The 18,665-nt window shown below is 39.7% G+C and overlaps 1 protein-coding gene across 2 annotated transcripts in view; it reads left to right on the forward strand.

Moving 5' to 3' along the window:
* tln1 (talin 1) overlaps positions 1-18,665 on the forward strand; it is a 70,251-nt gene that overhangs the window by 33,923 nt on the left and 17,663 nt on the right. For both annotated transcript variants that reach the window (XM_044144503.1, XM_044144504.1), the window contains 22 exons: positions 4,535-4,701; positions 4,790-4,918; positions 5,036-5,149; positions 6,079-6,192; positions 7,656-7,790; positions 7,904-8,032; positions 8,189-8,291; positions 8,545-8,753; positions 8,853-8,972; positions 10,282-10,479; positions 11,249-11,388; positions 11,473-11,566; positions 12,295-12,384; positions 12,576-12,698; positions 12,773-12,916; positions 13,006-13,167; positions 13,478-13,618; positions 14,521-14,702; positions 15,449-15,581; positions 16,872-16,973; positions 17,617-17,787; positions 18,375-18,623. In XM_044144503.1, the coding sequence (XP_044000438.1) occupies positions 4,535-4,701; positions 4,790-4,918; positions 5,036-5,149; positions 6,079-6,192; positions 7,656-7,790; positions 7,904-8,032; positions 8,189-8,291; positions 8,545-8,753; positions 8,853-8,972; positions 10,282-10,479; positions 11,249-11,388; positions 11,473-11,566; positions 12,295-12,384; positions 12,576-12,698; positions 12,773-12,916; positions 13,006-13,167; positions 13,478-13,618; positions 14,521-14,702; positions 15,449-15,581; positions 16,872-16,973; positions 17,617-17,787; positions 18,375-18,623 (3,149 nt within the window). The remainder of the gene's footprint in view (positions 1-4,534; positions 4,702-4,789; positions 4,919-5,035; positions 5,150-6,078; positions 6,193-7,655; positions 7,791-7,903; positions 8,033-8,188; positions 8,292-8,544; positions 8,754-8,852; positions 8,973-10,281; positions 10,480-11,248; positions 11,389-11,472; positions 11,567-12,294; positions 12,385-12,575; positions 12,699-12,772; positions 12,917-13,005; positions 13,168-13,477; positions 13,619-14,520; positions 14,703-15,448; positions 15,582-16,871; positions 16,974-17,616; positions 17,788-18,374; positions 18,624-18,665) is intronic.

Raw genomic sequence — 18,665 nt, forward strand, 5'->3', positions numbered from 1 at the left:
AGTTCTGACTACTTTAATTGTAAACTGCAAGCTGCACTCACCTCTCTTCAAGGAGGTAATTTTGTTGTGGAACATTAAGGATTGTTCCTTGATGTTGTGGAACATTAAGGTTTGTTCCTTGATGTTGTGGAACATTAAGGTTTGTTCCTTGATGTTGTGGAACATTAAGGTTTGTTCCTTGATGTTGTGGAACATTAAGGTTTGTTCCTTCATGTTGTGGAACATTGAGGATTGTTCCTTGATGTTGTGGAACATTGAGGTTTGTTCCTTGATGTTGTGGAACATTAAGGATTGTTCCTTCATGTTGTGGAACATTGAGGATTGTTCCTTCATGTTGTGGAACATTGAGGATTGTTCCTTCATGTTGTGGAACATTGAGGATTGTTCCTTCATGTTGTGGAACATTAAGGTTTGTTCCTTCATGTTGTGGAACATTAAGGTTTGTTCCTTGATGTTGTGGAACATTGAGGATTGTTCCTTGATGTTGTGGAACATTAAGGTTTGTTCCTTCATGTTGTGGAACATTAAGGTTTGTTCCTTGATGTTGTGGAACATTGAGGATTGTTCCTTGATGTTGTGGAACATTAAGGTTTGTTCCTTGATGTTGTGGAACATTAAGGTTTGTTCCTTGATGTTGTGGAACATTAAGGTTTGTTCCTTGATGTTGTGGAACATTGAGGTTTGTTCCTTGATGTTGTGGAACATTAAGGTTTGTTCCTTGATGTTGTGGAACATTAAGGTTTGTTCCTTCATGTTGTGGAACATTGAGGATTGTTCCTTGATGTTGTGGAACATTGAGGTTTGTTCCTTGATGTTGTGGAACATTAAGGATTGTTCCTTCATGTTGTGGAACATTGAGGATTGTTCCTTCATGTTGTGGAACATTGAGGATTGTTCCTTCATGTTGTGGAACATTGAGGTTTGTTCCTTGATGTTGTGGAACATTGAGGATTGTTCCTTGATGTTGTGGAACATTGAGGATTGTTCCTTCATGTTGTGGAACATTGAGGATTGTTCCTTCATGTTGTGGAACATTGAGGATTGTTCCTTCATGTTGTGGAACATTGAGGTTTGTTCCTTGATGTTGTGGAACATTGAGGATTGTTCCTTCATGTTGTGGAACATTGAGGTTTGTTCCTTCATGTTGTGGAACATTGAGGATTGTTCCTTCATGTTGTGGAACATTAAGGTTTGTTCCTTCATGTTGTGGAACATTAAGGTTTGTTCCTTCATGTTGTGGAACATTAAGGTTTGTTCCTTGATGTTGTGGAACATTGAGGATTGTTCCTTGATGTTGTGGAACATTAAGGTTTGTTCCTTCATGTTGTGGAACATTAAGGTTTGTTCCTTGATGTTGTGGAACATTAAGGTTTGTTCCTTCATGTTGTGGAACATTAAGGTTTGTTCCTTGATGTTGTGGAACATTGAGGATTGTTCCTTGATGTTGTGGAACATTAAGGTTTGTTCCTTGATGTTGTGGAACATTAAGGTTTGTTCCTTGATGTTGTGGAACATTAAGGTTTGTTCCTTCATGTTGTGGAACATTGAGGTTTGTTCCTTCATGTTGTGGAACATTAAGGTTTGTTCCTTCATGTTGTGGAACATTAAGGTTTGTTCCTTGATGTTGTGGAACATTGAGGATTGTTCCTTGATGTTGTGGAACATTAAGGTTTGTTCCTTCATGTTGTGGAACATTAAGGTTTGTTCCTTGATGTTGTGGAACATTAAGGTTTGTTCCTTGATGTTGTGGAACATTGAGGATTGTTCCTTCATGTTGTGGAACATTAAGGTTTGTTCCTTGATGTTGTGGAACATTAAGGTTTGTTCCTTGATGTTGTGGAACATTAAGGTTTGTTCCTTCATGTTGTGGAACATTAAGGTTTGTTCCTTCATGTTGTGGAACATTAAGGTTTGTTCCTTGATGTTGTGGAACATTGAGGATTGTTCCTTGATGTTGTGGAACATTAAGGTTTGTTCCTTGATGTTGTGGAACATTGAGGATTGTTCCTTGATGTTGTGGAACATTAAGGTTTGTTCCTTGATGTTGTGGAACATTAAGGTTTGTTCCTTCATGTTGTGGAACATTAAGGTTTGTTCCTTCATGTTGTGGAACATTAAGGTTTGTTCCTTCATGTTGTGGAACATTAAGGATTGTTCCTTCATGTTGTGGAACATTAAGGTTTGTTCCTTCATGTTGTGGAACATTAAGGATTGTTCCTTCATGTTGTGGAACATTGAGGATTGTTCCTTCATGTTGTGGAACATTGAGGATTGTTCCTTCATGTTGTGGAACATTAAGGTTTGTTCCTTCATGTTGTGGAACATTAAGGTTTGTTCCTTCATGTTGTGGAACATTAAGGATTGTTCCTTCATGTTGTGGAACATTAAGGTTTGTTCCTTCATGTTGTGGAACATTAAGGTTTGTTCCTTCATGTTGTGGAACATTAAGGATTGTTCCTTCATGTTGTGGAACATTGAGGATTGTTCCTTCATGTTGTGGAACATTGAGGATTGTTCCTTCATGTTGTGGAACATTAAGGATTGTTCCTTCATGTTGTGGAACATTAAGGTTTGTTCCTTCATGTTGTGGAACATTAAGGATTGTTCCTTCATGTTGTGGAACATTGAGGATTGTTCCTTCATGTTGTGGAACATTGAGGATTGTTCCTTCATGTTGTGGAACATTAAGGTTTGTTCCTTCATGTTGTGGAACATTAAGGTTTGTTCCTTCATGTTGTGGAACATTAAGGTTTGTTCCTTGATGTTGTGGAACATTAAGGTTTGTTCCTTCATGTTGTGGAACATTAAGGTTTGTTCCTTCATGTTGTGGAACATTAAGGTTTGTTCCTTCATGTTGTGGAACATTAAGGATTGTTCCTTCATGTTGTGGAACATTAAGGTTTGTTCCTTCATGTTGTGGAACATTAAGGATTGTTCCTTCATGTTGTGGAACATTGAGGATTGTTCCTTCATGTTGTGGAACATTAAGGATTGTTGCTTCATGTTGTGGAACATTAAGGTTTGTTCCTTCATGTTGTGGAACATTAAGGATTGTTCCTTCATGTTGTGGAACATTGAGGATTGTTCCTTCATGTTGTGGAACATTAAGGTTTGTTCCTTCATGTTGTGGAACATTAAGGTTTGTTCCTTCATGTTGTGGAACATTAAGGATTGTCCCTTCATGTTGTGGAACATTAAGGTTTGTTCCTTCATGTTGTGGAACATTGAGGATTGTTGCTTCATGTTGTGGAACATTGAGGTTTGTTCCTTCATGTTGTGGAACAATAAGGATTGTTCCTTCATGTTGTGGAACATTAAGGATTGTTCCTTCATGTTGTGGAACATTGAGGATTGTTCCTTCATGTTGTGGAACATTGAGGATTGTTCCTTCATGTTGTGGAACATTGAGGTTTGTTCCTTCATGTTGTGGAACAATAAGGATTGTTCCTTCATGTTGTGGAACATTGAGGATTGTTCCTTCATGTTGTGGAACATTGAGGATTGTTCCTTCATGTTGTGGAACATTAAGGTTTGTTCCTTCATGTTGTGGAACATTAAGGTTTGTTCCTTCATGTTGTGGAACATTAAGGTTTGTTCCTTCATGTTGTGGAACATTAAGGATTGTTCCTTCATGTTGTGGAACATTGAGGATTGTTCCTTCATGTTGTGGAACATTAAGGATTGTTCCTTCATGTTGTGGAACATTGAAGATTGTTCCTTCATGTTGTGGAACATTAAGGTTTGTTCCTTCATGTTGTGGAACATTGAGGATTGTTCCTTCATGTTGTGGAACATTGAGGATTGTTCCTTCATGTTGTGGAACATTGAGGATTGTTCCTTCATGTTGTGGAACATTGAGGATTGTTCCTTCATGTTGTGGAACATTAAGGTTTGTTCCTTCATGTCGTGGAACATTGAGGATTGTTCCTTCATGTTGTGGAACATTGAGGATTGTTCCTTCATGTTGTGGAACATTAAGGTTTGTTCCTTCATGTTGTGGAACATTAAGGTTTGTTCCTTCATGTTGTGGAACATTAAGGTTTGTTCCTTCATGTTGTGGAACATTGAGGATTGTTCCTTCATGTTGTGGAACATTGAGGATTGTTCCTTCATGTTGTGGAACATTGAGGATTGTTCCTTCATGTTGTGGAACATTGAGGATTGTTCCTTCATGTTGTGGAACATTAAGGTTTGTTCCTTCATGTCGTGGAACATTGAGGATTGTTCCTTCATGTTGTGGAACATTGAGGATTGTTCCTTCATGTTGTGGAACATTAAGGTTTGTTCCTTCATGTCGTGGAACATTAAGGAACAATCATACTAGAGCAGATTGTTCCTCCCGCAATCTGCTCTAGTATGTGTGAAAGAGTAAAAAGCAAGAGTCAGTGAGAAATGGACATTGTTTTAAAGGTTATAAAATAAAATCTGTAAAACACACAAAGCAAATAAAGCAGTGTGATGATATTCTATATCAAGGAACAAAACCTGGTCTTTGAATCACATTCTCTCTTTCTTTCTCTCTCTCACATACCAGGTGAGATGGTTCGCCAGGCTCGTATTCTTGCCCAGGCCACATCTGATCTTGTCAATGCCATCAAGATGGATGCAGAGGGAGAGTCTGATCTGGAAAACTCCCGCAAGCTTCTCTCTGCAGCCAAACTTCTGGCTGATGCCACTGCTAAAATGGTGGAGGCTGCTAAGGTCAGCCTACTTCAGTATGTCCCTAACTAAATAGAAATGCTCTAATCTGTCTGTAAGTTGACTGTGAGCTGCTGTGGTGTTTCTGCAGGGTGCAGCTGCCAATCCTGACAGTGAGGAACAGCAGCAGAAACTGCGTGAAGCTGCAGAAGGCTTGCGAATGGCCACCAACGCTGCCGCGCAGAATGCTATCAAGAAGCGGCTCATCAACAATCTGGAGGTAAAATAAAATGGAACATACTCAGGATGCAACTTTTTATATTCAAGATATAGGATTAAGAAAACCAAACACCTTTCATGTGTAGTAGACTGAAGTTTTAAATTTTTTCTCTGGCAGAATGCTGCCAAACAAGCCGCAGCAGCTGCCACTCAGACAATAGCTGCAGCCCAGCATGCTGCCTCGTCCAACAAGAATCAGGCTGCACAGCAACAGCTTGTCCAAAGCTGCAAGGTGAGTCTTGGACCTGCTCTGATCTGTTCACGCAAACCCACACATACACACAGTGGCATAATTCAGCACAGAACACGAAAAAGTCAAACATTCCATATCCTACTTTTTAAACAAAGGTTTTAGTGCTGAAGTGTCTGGGTGTTTTCTACCAGGAGCCATCTAAATGCTCCAACAAATCCTGGCAACGAGCACACATTTTGGTGAAAGCAATGTTTCTGGGAAATGTTTGAGTAACTTTTGCAAAACTGCTGCTGTATTGTTTTACCTGTCCATATTGTTATGATAAAGAGAGTATGCAGATGTGATTAGCATTAGAGCTATGGCAGTTTTTTGTTGCAGCATGTTATGAACAGTCTTAGATCTGATTGTTTGTATACAGTAAAATAAGGAGATTTTACTGTAACCAAAATAATTCTTCTGACAGTGAAGCGTTATCTTAGAACCTATTTATGCTACCGTTGCCCCCCCCCACCTCAGGACACATACAAGATTTTTTCATCTTGTCAAGTCAGCTGTATTTCTTCAATATATTTTGACACGACTGCTCCCCACATTACAGTACCTGTCTATGTGTCACATGGAAACACTTCTCTGGTAAAGGTTACTTTAAAACCCAATAAAACTATGAGCCAGGATAGCACTCAGTTAAGGTTGGTGTTTGTCTAACCTCTTTGTATTGCAGAAAGTAGTCTGGATCTGTTTAGATCCACTGCTGTCCACTGCACTGGAAACTGTTTTACTTCTACAAGACTTCTCTTAATAGTAACAAAGCTGAACTTCAGCACTTTTGAACCAGAAATAATAAATTGACTTCCCATCTTTTGCTATATTGTGAAGTCTAACAATGCCACAAGTATCCCTGGTGTAAACTGAGTAGTTTTTAATGAGAGGGGTATGCTCTGTGTGCGTGTGTCTGTGTGTGTGATCAGGTGGTGGCAGAGCAGATCCCTCAGCTGGTTCAAGGAGTCCGAGGCAGCCAGTCCCAGCCTGACAGCCCCAGTGCCCAACTCGCCCTCATTGGTGCTAGTCAGAACTTCCTGCAGGTGACTGATTACCTGCATGAAACTGAATTGTGTTTTTAACCGTTTTTTATGTGTTTTTTTTTTTTTTTTTTTTTTTTTTTCTTTTTGTATTTTTAATTATTATTTACTAAGCAGGAAAACAGATCAGATGCTAGTACATCTCTGGTATGATGAATTGCTACTTTAAGCTGCTGCTCTTCTCCCAAGTACTAATCTTCAATCTAAGCTATCCAAACAAGACAAACATAAATACATTTAGAATCAGAATCAACTTTATTTGCCAAGTTGTGCACACAAACAAGTACGGTAGTTTGATTTTGGTCCTGTATTTATTAGTGTTTTCAAACTCGAGTTACTCTGATCAGGTTTCTTGCTTCTGATACACCAATCACCCAAGAGGGCCAATCGCAGCGGATTACCAATACTAATCACATGTGTTGGCTGTTAATTTTTGATTTAGGTATATATGATGCTGACTATGTAATCTAGTAAAAAGGATGAGTGAAAAACAGTTATCAGTAATACAATATTTAACAGTTTGAAAACAGCCTAAATTATACAGAAAGTCAAATCAATCCCAATACACTGCTTATATCAAGTAATGTCAAGAAAAAGGAAACATTCAAAGTCAAATGCAGGTTCCATTCAAATAAACAAACACAAGTTCCTAAATCTAAACTGCCTGAGAACATGGCTAATAAGGAGCTTGATTTTTTTTTCTCTCTTTTTTTCTTGTTAAGGCATTTGTAAAAACTTTTTTTAAGTTGCATGCCGCAGTTGTGCATGCAAAAAATGGGACATGCTGAGAGTCCACTGTCAGGTGGAGGTTGAACGTCGCTGCGTCTGTGAAATATTACATCTCAGTAGCAGTCAGTGGAACTCAGTGTCTTCCTCCTCTGACAAAGGCTGGCCTTCTAGCCTGATGAAGTTGGTTCTTTTTTTTGTGTTATTTCAGTTCAGCCTTCTGATCGTCATGCTCATCTGGGCCAATGTTTGCAATTTTGTGCTGCTTTACCTGCTGTCTAACTTGTCCAGGCATCTTTTTGTTCCTGCTTTGAGCCTCCAGAACTCACCATATTCCATCGAGTGCTTTTTTAAAAAATGTCACTAGTTCTTTGTGTTGATACATTGTGATGTACTGGACCCCTGAGGTATTTTTCCATTGCAAGAAGCAAACTTCACATCACTAAGTGCAAAAGTTTCACATGACATTGCCTAGGATTTGCTGCATAGATGTTCTATGTGGAAAATGTATAGATCTGCAGGGGGTGGTTAATTAGGTCTACAATTTCCGATAAATAATTTATTACATGTTGTTTTACTATTAATCTTCAAAATGTAATAATTGGTGTGTTAGGGACTTCCATTCCTAAAGTTCATCGTGGTTCTAATATCACGCTTGATGAGCACCTCAGATAATCTGTATAAGACGTTTGTCTTCCTATCTAAGTTAATTCAGTCTGTCTCTTCCTGTCCTCTTCCAGCCTGGAGCTAAGATGGTAACAGCATGTAAAGCCACTGTTCCAACCATCAATGATCAGGCATCAGCCATGCAACTCAGCCAGTGCGCTAAGAATCTGGCCAGCGCCCTGGCAGAACTTCGCACTGCCTCACAGAAGGTAAAAAGTCATGACCTCCACTTGAATCATTGTCTCCTGCCTCTTGCTGATGCATGACAGGAGACATGAAGACAGACAAACATGCTAAATGGTGTATGTGTGTAATATTTCAGGCCCAGGATGCTTGTGGTCAGCTGGAGATAGATAATGCTCTGAACATGGTGAGAGATCTGGAGAAGAACATCCAGGATGCCAAGGCTTCTGCTCAAGCAGGCAAACTCAAACCCCTGCCAGGAGAGACGGTAACGAACACACACTCACACAGACCAGTTCTTTAGCTTGGACAAACGTTGGACTGACAATTCTCATGAGATTAAGCTTCATTTGAAGCAGTGGATGTAGATCAGAAGATTCTGAATCCTGGGCAGTTGGTCTAACTGTTTTGTTTTGTTGTTCAGCTTGAAAAATGTTCCCAGGACCTGGGCACCAGCACCAAGGCTGTCATGTCAGGTATCGCCCAGCTCCTGAGTGAAGCCACTCAAGGAGATGAAAACTACATAGGTGGGTAAAATGAATGTACCTCCCAGAAGAGCACAAGGCGCTCCAAACATGCTCTGCAAAAGCTATGCAGTTTTACAGGAAATACATGAAAACAGTCCTGTTGGTTTAAAGGTGGTCCAAAGTGGGGAAGTTTGAGTTAAGCCTCCTAACTTCCTGACTTAATCATGTTATTACATTCTCCTTCACTAACTGTTTAGTGTGACCTTCCATGTTAGCACAGACTCAGGTTTCTCCGCCCTCCTGTTGCATCTAGGCATGTCAGCCAGAGATATAGCCCAGACTCTGAAGTCCTTGGCCTCGGCAGCCAGAGGGGTCGCCGCTACCACAGATGACCCAGCAACACGCAGCGCTGTGCTGGACTGTGCTGGTGATGTCATGGACAAATCAGCCAAACTGATTGAGGAAACCAAGAGGGCAATCGCTAAACCAGGAGATGCAGAGAGTCAACAGAGGCTGGCTCAGGTCAGACACAAAGCTTCAGAAAGAAAAACAATATTTCAATACGCCTGGTAAAGCTCATCATCAGAGTAATATATTCTGTTCTTTATGACCTGTATGTAGGTGGCCAAGGCAGTGTCCCAGGCTCTGAACAGATGTGTTAACTCCCTTCCTGGTCAGAGGGATGTGGACAACGCCATCCGCACAGTGGGCGAGGCCAGCAGATCACTTCTGTCTGATTCTGTTAGTACATCATCACCATTACACAGTAGAGTCAGAGTGAGAAAATCAGAGAGTTTTCTCTCTCTGGCATCAGGAGCCATGTTTGGAAAAATTTTCACAGTGATCATCAGCAAAGTTTGATAACAGTTATTGCATTTCAGTACAAGAGTCATACTGCATCTTAATCTACTAAATTTCTTTACCATTTACAGTAGTGTTAGTGAACAAATAAAAGAAATAATCTAAATCACGGGTGCTCAAACGTTTTGAGACTAAGATCTACTTTTTCTCTCATCGGCTGGCTGGGATCTACCAAATGACATGAAGATATAAAAATTGTAAATGAAACTCTATTGAGTTTCAATGAGTAAATAAAACTCTCTATGCGAATATATACCAGTTATAGCAGACATACTAAAGTGGTAGAAAACCTGATGCAGTAACTTCCTCATTGAGATTTCTGACACTGGGAGCGGTCACCTGAACGCAGCCGTGGTTGTTTAGCTAATTGAAACTCCTGCCCTGGTCTGCTAGTGATGTCAGACAGTTGGTCTCTGAATCGCCTTTTTTTTCTTTCTTTTCTTTCTGTTCACGGAACCGAAACATATGGAAGCCTGTTTCCGTCACTCTGGTACAGAAAATAAAATACATTATCTCATTATAATGAGATAATTTAATATAATACTATCTCCTAGTATACTATCTCCACTTTTAATGCAAAATTGCATTAAAAGTGCATTAAAAGTGTTAACTTTGCATTATTTGGCAAATACTGACACTTTTAAAAGCAAAGTTGCATTAAACTTGCATCAAAAGTTAATTAAAATGGTCAACTTTTCATTAGAAGTGTCATTATTTACAGAAACACACTTACTGACAACAGTTATAAGCATTCATGAAATCTCAATCATCTTCATGACAGGGGTTACGTCACCTTTATGAGAGTTTCATCACAGTCTTATGCACACCTCGTTAAATAAAATGTTACCGAAGTTTTTAACAATGTATTGCTGTGCTGTATTGCTCTTTTTAATTATTTGCTACGCTTCTTTTTTTCTTAAATTTCCTTTAACTTTGTCCACAACAACTTCTCTGTGGTTTTTGTCTGGGGTTGTGCTTAAAGAGAAGAGAGTAATGTAATTCTAGCTATAAAATCTGAAGAAGTATTTCATGACTAGAGTAAACACTGGACACTACTTTATATTTTTCTAAATTTAAGGTAACGACCTCTTTCTAACTTGTGCATTCTCAAGAAAAAAAACACGAGTTTCTTTATTTTTAATTTCCTTATGCTCCATTCAACATTGGTATTCTCTCTCTAACCTTGTAGTTCCCGTCCAGTGGACGAAGTTTCCAGGAAATTCAGGCTCAGCTGAATGAGGTGGCAGCTGGCCTTAACCAGTCAGCCAATGAGGTGGTCCAGGCATCCAGAGGAACCACCCAGGACCTGGCCAGGGCTACCAGCAAGTTTGGACAAGACTTCAACACCTTCCTGGATGCTGGTGTTGACATGGCTGGAACCTCCCAGGTAGGATCAAATAAGACTGCCGCAGAGTTCATGTTGGCTAAGTCACAATTTTGAGACAACTGATCCATAGTAGCAGGAGTGTTGGATTACTAATAAGGAGATGGAAAAAAGCTGTTAGAAACTATAGGAAAGTATCTTAAGGAAGTCACAGGAGACCAAACTAGTGGAACATAAGCAAAGTGAGCAAATATCAGCGAAGAATCTAACATGATATGGCAAGTAGTTGAACTCTATGGCAGAGGAATGATGAGACGCTATTATATATTAAATGCTCATTACCGAATACATTTTTTTGGTCATCATCATGAGACATGTCCTCTGTTAAATGGAAGCTGTTAATAAAATATTCCAACATCTGCCCTGGGGGAAAAAAGACTGAAGTATTTCATACCATCAAAAAAGAATCTCTTTTTTTGTTACTATCCAGGAGAAATGAACTAAGACTTTTTCCGCTCTGCAGTGTCCAGTTAGTTAGTTATTTATATAAATTTGGATTGTGGCTTTTAGTATTCCAAAATTGTCACCTTCAATTTGTGACACTTTTGTTTAGGGTTTTAAGAAGCAGGTAAGTTCACATGTATTCATTTTGGTTTTTAAAAACACTCTGCATGTTGTTATCATGTGTGGCTTAAGAGTTCATAAAACTGGTCAAACTTCTGATTTAAATTATCCTGGCCTTACAAAGGTGAACATTCAGCAGCCTTATTCAAGAATAAGCATTTAGTGCTCTAACTGAATTCAAACGTTCAGCCGTTCTTGTCTCCTGTAGTCCAAAGAGGATCAGACACAGGTAGTGTCCAACCTGAAAACTATCTCTATGTCATCAAGCAAGCTGCTGCTTGCAGCCAAGGCTCTGTCCACCGACCCCAGCTCACCCAACCTGAAGAACCAGCTAGCAGCAGCAGCTCGGTGAGAAGTCCTCTCCCCCTTGTAAGACTGTGACTTTTCTATAGCTCGTCTGTACTTAACATGTGTGAGTCTTTGTGTCTCCAGGGCAGTTACAGACAGCATCAACCAGCTCATCACCATGTGTACTCAGCAGGCTCCAGGTCAGAAGGAGTGTGACAACGCTCTCAGAGAGCTGGAGGTAACATCTGTTATGCTAGAGCTGCCATTCACGAGTCTCCATATAACTTTATACTATATGTGAAGCATCAAGTCTGGTTTTTAGTTTACTTTTCACATTGTAACTTTCAGTTCAGATATCAGAAGATTAAAACACGGATAATATTTGGCCATTGTGACTCATGTGACCCACAGCATATCTTTCATAGGCTGTTACCTTGCCAAGTATGTTGGCATGTCTAAAACTGTTTTTGGAGCCATCATGGACCAAACATGCAGAAATGGAGCTCCTTTTATAAAACATCAAATGCATTCTTGTCTATCTTTTTATGTTTATGATGTGCTTTTGGTTGCAGTGGGATTGTTTTTTTCTCATACTTACTGGTGGTTTGACCGTCTCAGGGTGAAAGTTGTTCTTTCAAGCCATACATTCATTAGATGTGCAGAAAAGATATGCTGAAGTCCAGGAATGGGTTAGTTCATGCTTCTTGGGGGATAAGAACGCTTAAATGCATTAAAACATTTTATATATATATTATTTCATGTAATATATCTGGTATGTTTCATAAAATACTCTCAGCTCTTTGGTTTAATATAGAGAAGCAACAATAAATCCCCTTTCCTGAAGCAGACATTTTTTAAAACTTTGATACCAATTTCCAGTCTATTAGAATTGGTGTCATCATATGTCATAGAGTGTGACAGCAGTAATAGAAACATAGTTTGCAATAGTTTGGTCTCTGTGTGCAGTCAGTGAAAGGGATGCTGGAAAACCCCACAGAGGCAGTGAATGAGCAGTCGTTCTTCGAGTGCATTGACAGCGTCATGGAGAATTCTAAGGTACTTCACACACTGAGCTGCTTTTCTTATCCCATTTAATTTCCTGTGTGCAACGTTTCTCTTACAGACTAAATTGTTGAGGTTGAAAACAAGCCATAGGCTTAAAATGATGCACTGTATTGTCACTGAAACACTAATAGTAAAAACATGAAAGCTCTCTATGTGGCTGATTGTCTGTTTGTTGTGGACAGGTTCTTGGTGAGTCCATGGCAGGCATTTCACACAATGCCAAGAATTCTAACCTGCCAGAGTTTGGAGACTCAGTCAGTGCTGGATCCAAAGCATTGTGTGGTCTCACTGAAGCAGCTGCACAGGTAAAATACTTTCTGTCTGATACTATCTGTTTATTACCGTTGTGTTGTGACCAACCACCTGCCGGTGTGTCTAGGCAGCTTATTTGGTGGGAGTGTCAGACCCTAACAGTGTGGCTGGTCAGAAAGGTCTTGTGGATCCCACTCAGTTTGCCCGGGCTAACCAGGCTATCCAGATGGCCTGCCAGAACCTGGTGGATCCAGCCTGTACCCAGTCTCAGGTTTGTGGTTACCTCATTGCTTAAGCTGGTTTTGATTTCTTTTAGACTGATCCTTCATGTGGTGAATTGCTCACTTACTCTCTGCTCAGGTGCTTTCTGCAGCAACCATTGTTGCTAAACACACTTCAGCTCTGTGCAACGCCTGCCGCCTGGCCTCTTCCAGAACACCTAACCCTGTTGCCAAGAGACAGTTTGTCCAGTCAGCCAAAGAAGTGGCCAACACCACTGCCAACCTGGTGAAATCTATAAAGGTTTGTACTTTTTCACTTTATGACTAATAATATGACAAAATCTCTCACTTGATTTATGAACATCTTGCTTGTTTATGTATAATGGTTGCTCAGCTCAGTCCTGTTTGGAATTTAACGCTTGAAATTTGCAGCACATCAAGTAGAAAAATAGTTTAAAAATGAGTTCCCGAGAACACTGATTGTTAGGAACTACTTCAGAGGGGCCCATAACTAAGCAACAGTTATCTCTCAGCAAAATGCAGCTCAGGGCTCCAACTTGGCTCTAGAATTGTAGTCTTTTGGAAACTTTTGATTGATGTCTCTTTTGCAGGCTTTAGATGGAGCCTTTAATCAGGAGAACAGAGAGAAGTGCAAGGCTGCTACTGGTCCTCTGATTGAAGCTGTGGACAACCTGACTGCCTTTGCCTCAAACCCAGAATTTGCCAGCATTCCTGCTCATATCAGTCCTGAGGTTAGTCCTCTCCTAACCTTTCAACTGTATACTGCTTTCTTAATAAGGCAATAGATAGTGTTATTGTGATTACATTTGATTTGGATTATGAGTTATTTCACTTGTCCACTAGTTGACAGTATCCTCTGCTCTAATTTAATAACCAACAAACCTGTGCCTATTGTTTTCATTTTACTGTTATTAAACAGGTTTTTTTTGAGAAACCTAAAAGTGGATCATTTTCTTTCCTTGTGATGATGCAAGTGAAACATCTCGTTTATCCTTCAAATATATAACAATGCTTCACTAAAATAGAAACTGATGATGCACCAGCAAATTCTTTTGTTGGATTTGAAGCATTAAAACTGCCATTCTTGTTTAAGAATGAATGCTTAAACAAGAATGCTTATCATGATTGGTCAACATGCTGTTTGAACCAGAGTTGGAAGGCTTATACTGAAAGGTGGACAAACTGTATTGGGTACTGAACATTTCTGAGCAACCTGTTCAGCTATGTAGTCCTTATTTTCACCTTTCAAAAACAAAACAGTAACTCTTACATTTACATTGCAATGACTTTTTGGATGCTAACAACTTGTTAACAGTAATGAGGAATACATTTAAAAACTACAGGAAAACAGATGAACATTTGGAGATGCTGTTTCTGCTGACTAAACACTTATTTAGGTCATATTTAATAAAACTAAGCAGAAAAAAGCTCATTTATAAAAGGGGATATGAGCCTTAACTCCAGAGAGACAAATATCCTCCATTAGTCACTGTAAGAGAGACAGGAGGCTGGACTAGCAGAGGAAGTCAACATGCAGCTTTTAGCCATTGATAACACTTATATCACAGTAAAACAGAAGCTGTGCCAAATGTTCTGGAGTCATTTAAAAATGAGTTTAATCCAAACTCTTCAGGGGCATGCAGCCATGGAGCCAATTTTAACAGCAGCACAGATGATGCTGGAGAGCTCGACAGGCCTGATCCAGACTGCCCGGTCCCTGGCGGTCAACCCCAAAGACCCTCCTAAGTGGTCAGTGCTGGCGGGTCACTCGAGGACCGTGTCTGACTCCATTAAGAAGCTCATCACTAACATGAGGTATGCTTCAGTCTGACTGCTTCTTCGTATGATGAAACAGATTTTCAGCATTAATTGTTTAATTATAATGCAGAATAATATTACATGAACAAAATAATATATACTGTAATATTGAATGATGAAGAAGCATCTTAAAGTAGCATATTGTTGGATTGCAATATTTAATTATTGAGTCTGAGGTTCATTCACACAGTGCATTTATTTATTTTATTTTTATTTATTCACTTTATTAATGTTACCATAACAATAATGGCTGTTTTCACATGTGGTAAATGCAAGTCTAAAAGAACAGAGCAATACTGTCTGTCACTATTATTCAGTAAATAGTACATCAATGCAGATTTAACATTGATGTAAATCTGCATTGATTTAGTATCAGAAACTACTTTTATCAAAAAGTAGTTTCTGATAAAAGAAACCACTTTTTATCAGCAAACATTTAAAGCATGTGTCTTCTGCCCATCAGTCTTGGGGAGGAATTTGGTCCAACTCTTCTTTACAACATTGCTTCAGTTTATTGTTATAGATTTCTGACATCACAATAAACAATGACTCTCTACATCAAGACTTTAATCCTACATTTGGTAACTATTGTTATCAGCCTTGATTTGTACATGCTTACAAATTACATTTCTGAACTAAAGCTATTGTTCCTTAGCATTTATTAGGTTGACTAGAAGTATATCAGAGTAGCTGCTCATTATGCTCTCATCACTCCTTCCCTCCTGCTGCATGCATGTGTGCAGAGAAAAGGCTCCAGGCCAGAGAGAGTGTGATGACGCCATAGAGGTGTTGAATGGCTGCATCCGTGAGGTTGACCAGGCCTCTCTGGCTGCAATAAGCCAACAGCTAACACCCCGAGACGACATCTCTATGGAGGTAAAGACAGCTCTAAATGCTATTTTTCTTCCTCTGTGGTTCATAATGAGCTTTAAAAGTTGACAATAAAAAATAATTTCTGATTAAACAAAGATGTTACTTTGTTAGCTGGGTGCTTCCATAATTTCTTGTTTCAAACTTAGCCTTTCAAAATTTTATTTTTTATATTTCTTGGATTTTGTTAATGATTTATTTTAGACACTGGTTTGAGTGTTTTCTGTGAAGCACTTTTAAAGATTATTTAATACGTACAGAAACACATTGACATAATCCAAAAAGAGGGATGCTTTTGATTGCTTTGATAGTTAGGGTTACGGTTTATTGTGTTTTTCAGCATGTTTACCACTATTATCACATTATGTCTTTTTACTTAAACATTTTCGAAATGCTTTCAATTTAACATACTGCTGGGGATTGGGAGAATGAACCTGACACTCAGTAATCCTGGAAGTCAGCTCTCTACTTCCCAGAGCACTAACTGTGGGAATGGAAAACGGTGCACAGGGCTCATGCCATGGTAGCAGTTAATAACAGCAGTAACCTCTGCAGTGGCTTTGTCCAGGAAAGGAAGAGAGAGAGGAGAAAGTTCAAAAGTCTTCTTGAGGTGTAACAATTAATATATTGTAAGTGGTATCCAGAATATATATTTCTGAATGGGGCTGCACAGTGGCGCAGTTGGTAGAGCTGTTGCCTTGCAGCAAGAAGGTCCTGGGTTCGATTCCCGGCCCGGGGTCTTTCTGCATGGAGTTTGCATGTTCTCCCTGTGCATGCGTGGGTTCTCTCCGGGTTCTCCGGCTTCCTCCCACAGTCCAAAAACATGACTGTCAGGTTAATTGGTTTCTCTAAATTCTCCCTAGGTGTGAGTGTGTGTGTGCATGGTTGTTTGTCTTGTATGTCTTTGTGTTGCCCTGCGACAGACTGGCGACCTGTCCAGGGTGAACCCCGCCTCTCGCCCGGGACGCAGCTGGAGATAGGCACTAGCAACCCTCCCAACCCCATTTAGGGAAGAAGGGTGTAAAGAAAATGGATGGATGGATGGATGGATATTTCTGAATGAGTGGGGCTCATTTTTACCACCTTATAGGAACTTTGGGTAATAATTCAAAAACTATGATTTTTTCTAAACCTATAAAAGGTCAAACTATAAAATATATCAGCACCATTTTTTGCTTTTCATTATAAGGATAACAATGAAATGACCTTACCGGGCAGTTTTTGATCAGCTTCTGGATCTAGAAGTGAATGATAATTGAAGTGACTTTCCCAATGTTTTGCTGCCTCGTACTGTAGACTCTTCATGAACAGATGGCTGCTTCAGTTCATGAGATCAGTAACCTGATTGATCCTGTGGCAGTGGCGGCTCGATCGGAGGCCTCCCAGCTGGGACACAAGGTAAGCACAACTACAAACACATCTTCCCTCACACACACTGTTCAACATGGAGTCATCTTTGACTTCTCTTACAAAATGGCTTGATGTCTCCTAATGTAAATACTAGCGCTGCATTTATTGCAGTTTTCTGGCCAATCGCCGATTTAAAAAGTCTGACCTGCCCATTCAGATTTTGGCCCATACCTATTTTTTTGACTGAAATGTTAAATATAGCAAGAAAGTTGCTGAGTTGTCAACAGTGGGGTGACCATTGTTAACTGCAAATGTGCAGATATGAGCTGGTGGACTGGTTTGTCAGAGCAGAAGTGGACAGTGGCTGATTTTTAGACTTTGCTGAGGTAGAAAAGATTGGTGGATAAGATCGGCTTCATAAGCAAGTATCAGTTAATCAAAGATCTCCCAACATCAAGGAAATCGGCACCAATACACTGCTGGCCAATAAATTGGTGCACCCTTAAAAAATACTTAGAAAAAGTTTACAAAGCAATGTTTTAAATACTGCCCCTATATTGTTTTAGAATATTCTTTCTAAAAATCAGAAATTGGCTTCACAATTCACATACCCTAACTTTGGTGCTCATCAGATGGTGATGCATTGGAAGGCTGATCATGTGCTTTTCCTTCCTGGAACTGTTTCTCCCAGGTTTCTCAGATGGCCAGCTACTTTGAGCCCTTGATCATGGCTGCCATTGGCACAGCGTCCAAGATCCTCAGCAGCCAGCAGCAGATGGCTGTCTTAGACCAGACCAAGACCTTGGCAGAGTCAGCGCTGCAGATGCTCTATACTGCCAAGGAGGCTGGAGGAAATCCTAAGGTACTGAACTAAGTACTTTGGATCTTTAACTGTACTTCTCATGTCCTTGTTCACAAAACGTGATGTGTTGTGTTTAAATGTTTTGTCCTTATATACACACCATGCAATTCAGAATCATGTAAAAATGATTGTGACAGCTTATAAATTTGGAGGAGTTTCCTTCTAAGAAGGCCTGACAAAATGTACTGGCAAAAACAAATGAGTGCTTTTTGTATCTTTTTGAAAAATTTTTTTTCACATTTTTAAATATTCCAAAATATGAAATGCAACACCTCCATTTGTTGTTTGGAAAACCTCTCTTTGTCATGTGCTACCATAATAAAATAATTACTATTCAATGAATTGACTATATCCACTCAGTTGTCAGTTTTTCTTTGATAAAGAAAAACCCTTATTAGGAGTTACCTATCTTAGATCATTTGATATATTTGGTGTATTTTAAGAAATGCACTGATCCACACTCAATCCTAATCAGGATAACTTTAGTTGAAAGCCTGGGGGAAAAAAATATATCTTCTTTTGAAAACAAATATTCTAAATCTCTGAGCTGTCAGCCTTACCCACTTGTCTATTTGTCCTTGTTGCAGGCAGCACACATGCAGAATGCTCTGGAGGATTCAGTGCAGATGATGAAAGAAGCAGTAGATGACCTGGGAGCCACTCTGGCTGAGGCAGCCAGTGCAGCAGGTGCTGTGGGTGGCATGGTGGACTCCATCAACGACTCCATCAATAAAATGGAAGACGGGCCTGCAGATGAACCAGACGGCACTTTTGTAGATTACCAGACCACCATGGTGAAGACAGCCAAGGCCATTGCTGTTACTGTACAGGAGATGGTAAGAAATCTGTTATCTGACAAAGTTTTAGTATTTCTCAGA

This window comes from Gambusia affinis, linkage group LG17 (assembly GCF_019740435.1).
Source record: "Gambusia affinis linkage group LG17, SWU_Gaff_1.0, whole genome shotgun sequence".
Taxonomy (NCBI): Eukaryota; Metazoa; Chordata; class Actinopteri; order Cyprinodontiformes; family Poeciliidae; genus Gambusia; species Gambusia affinis.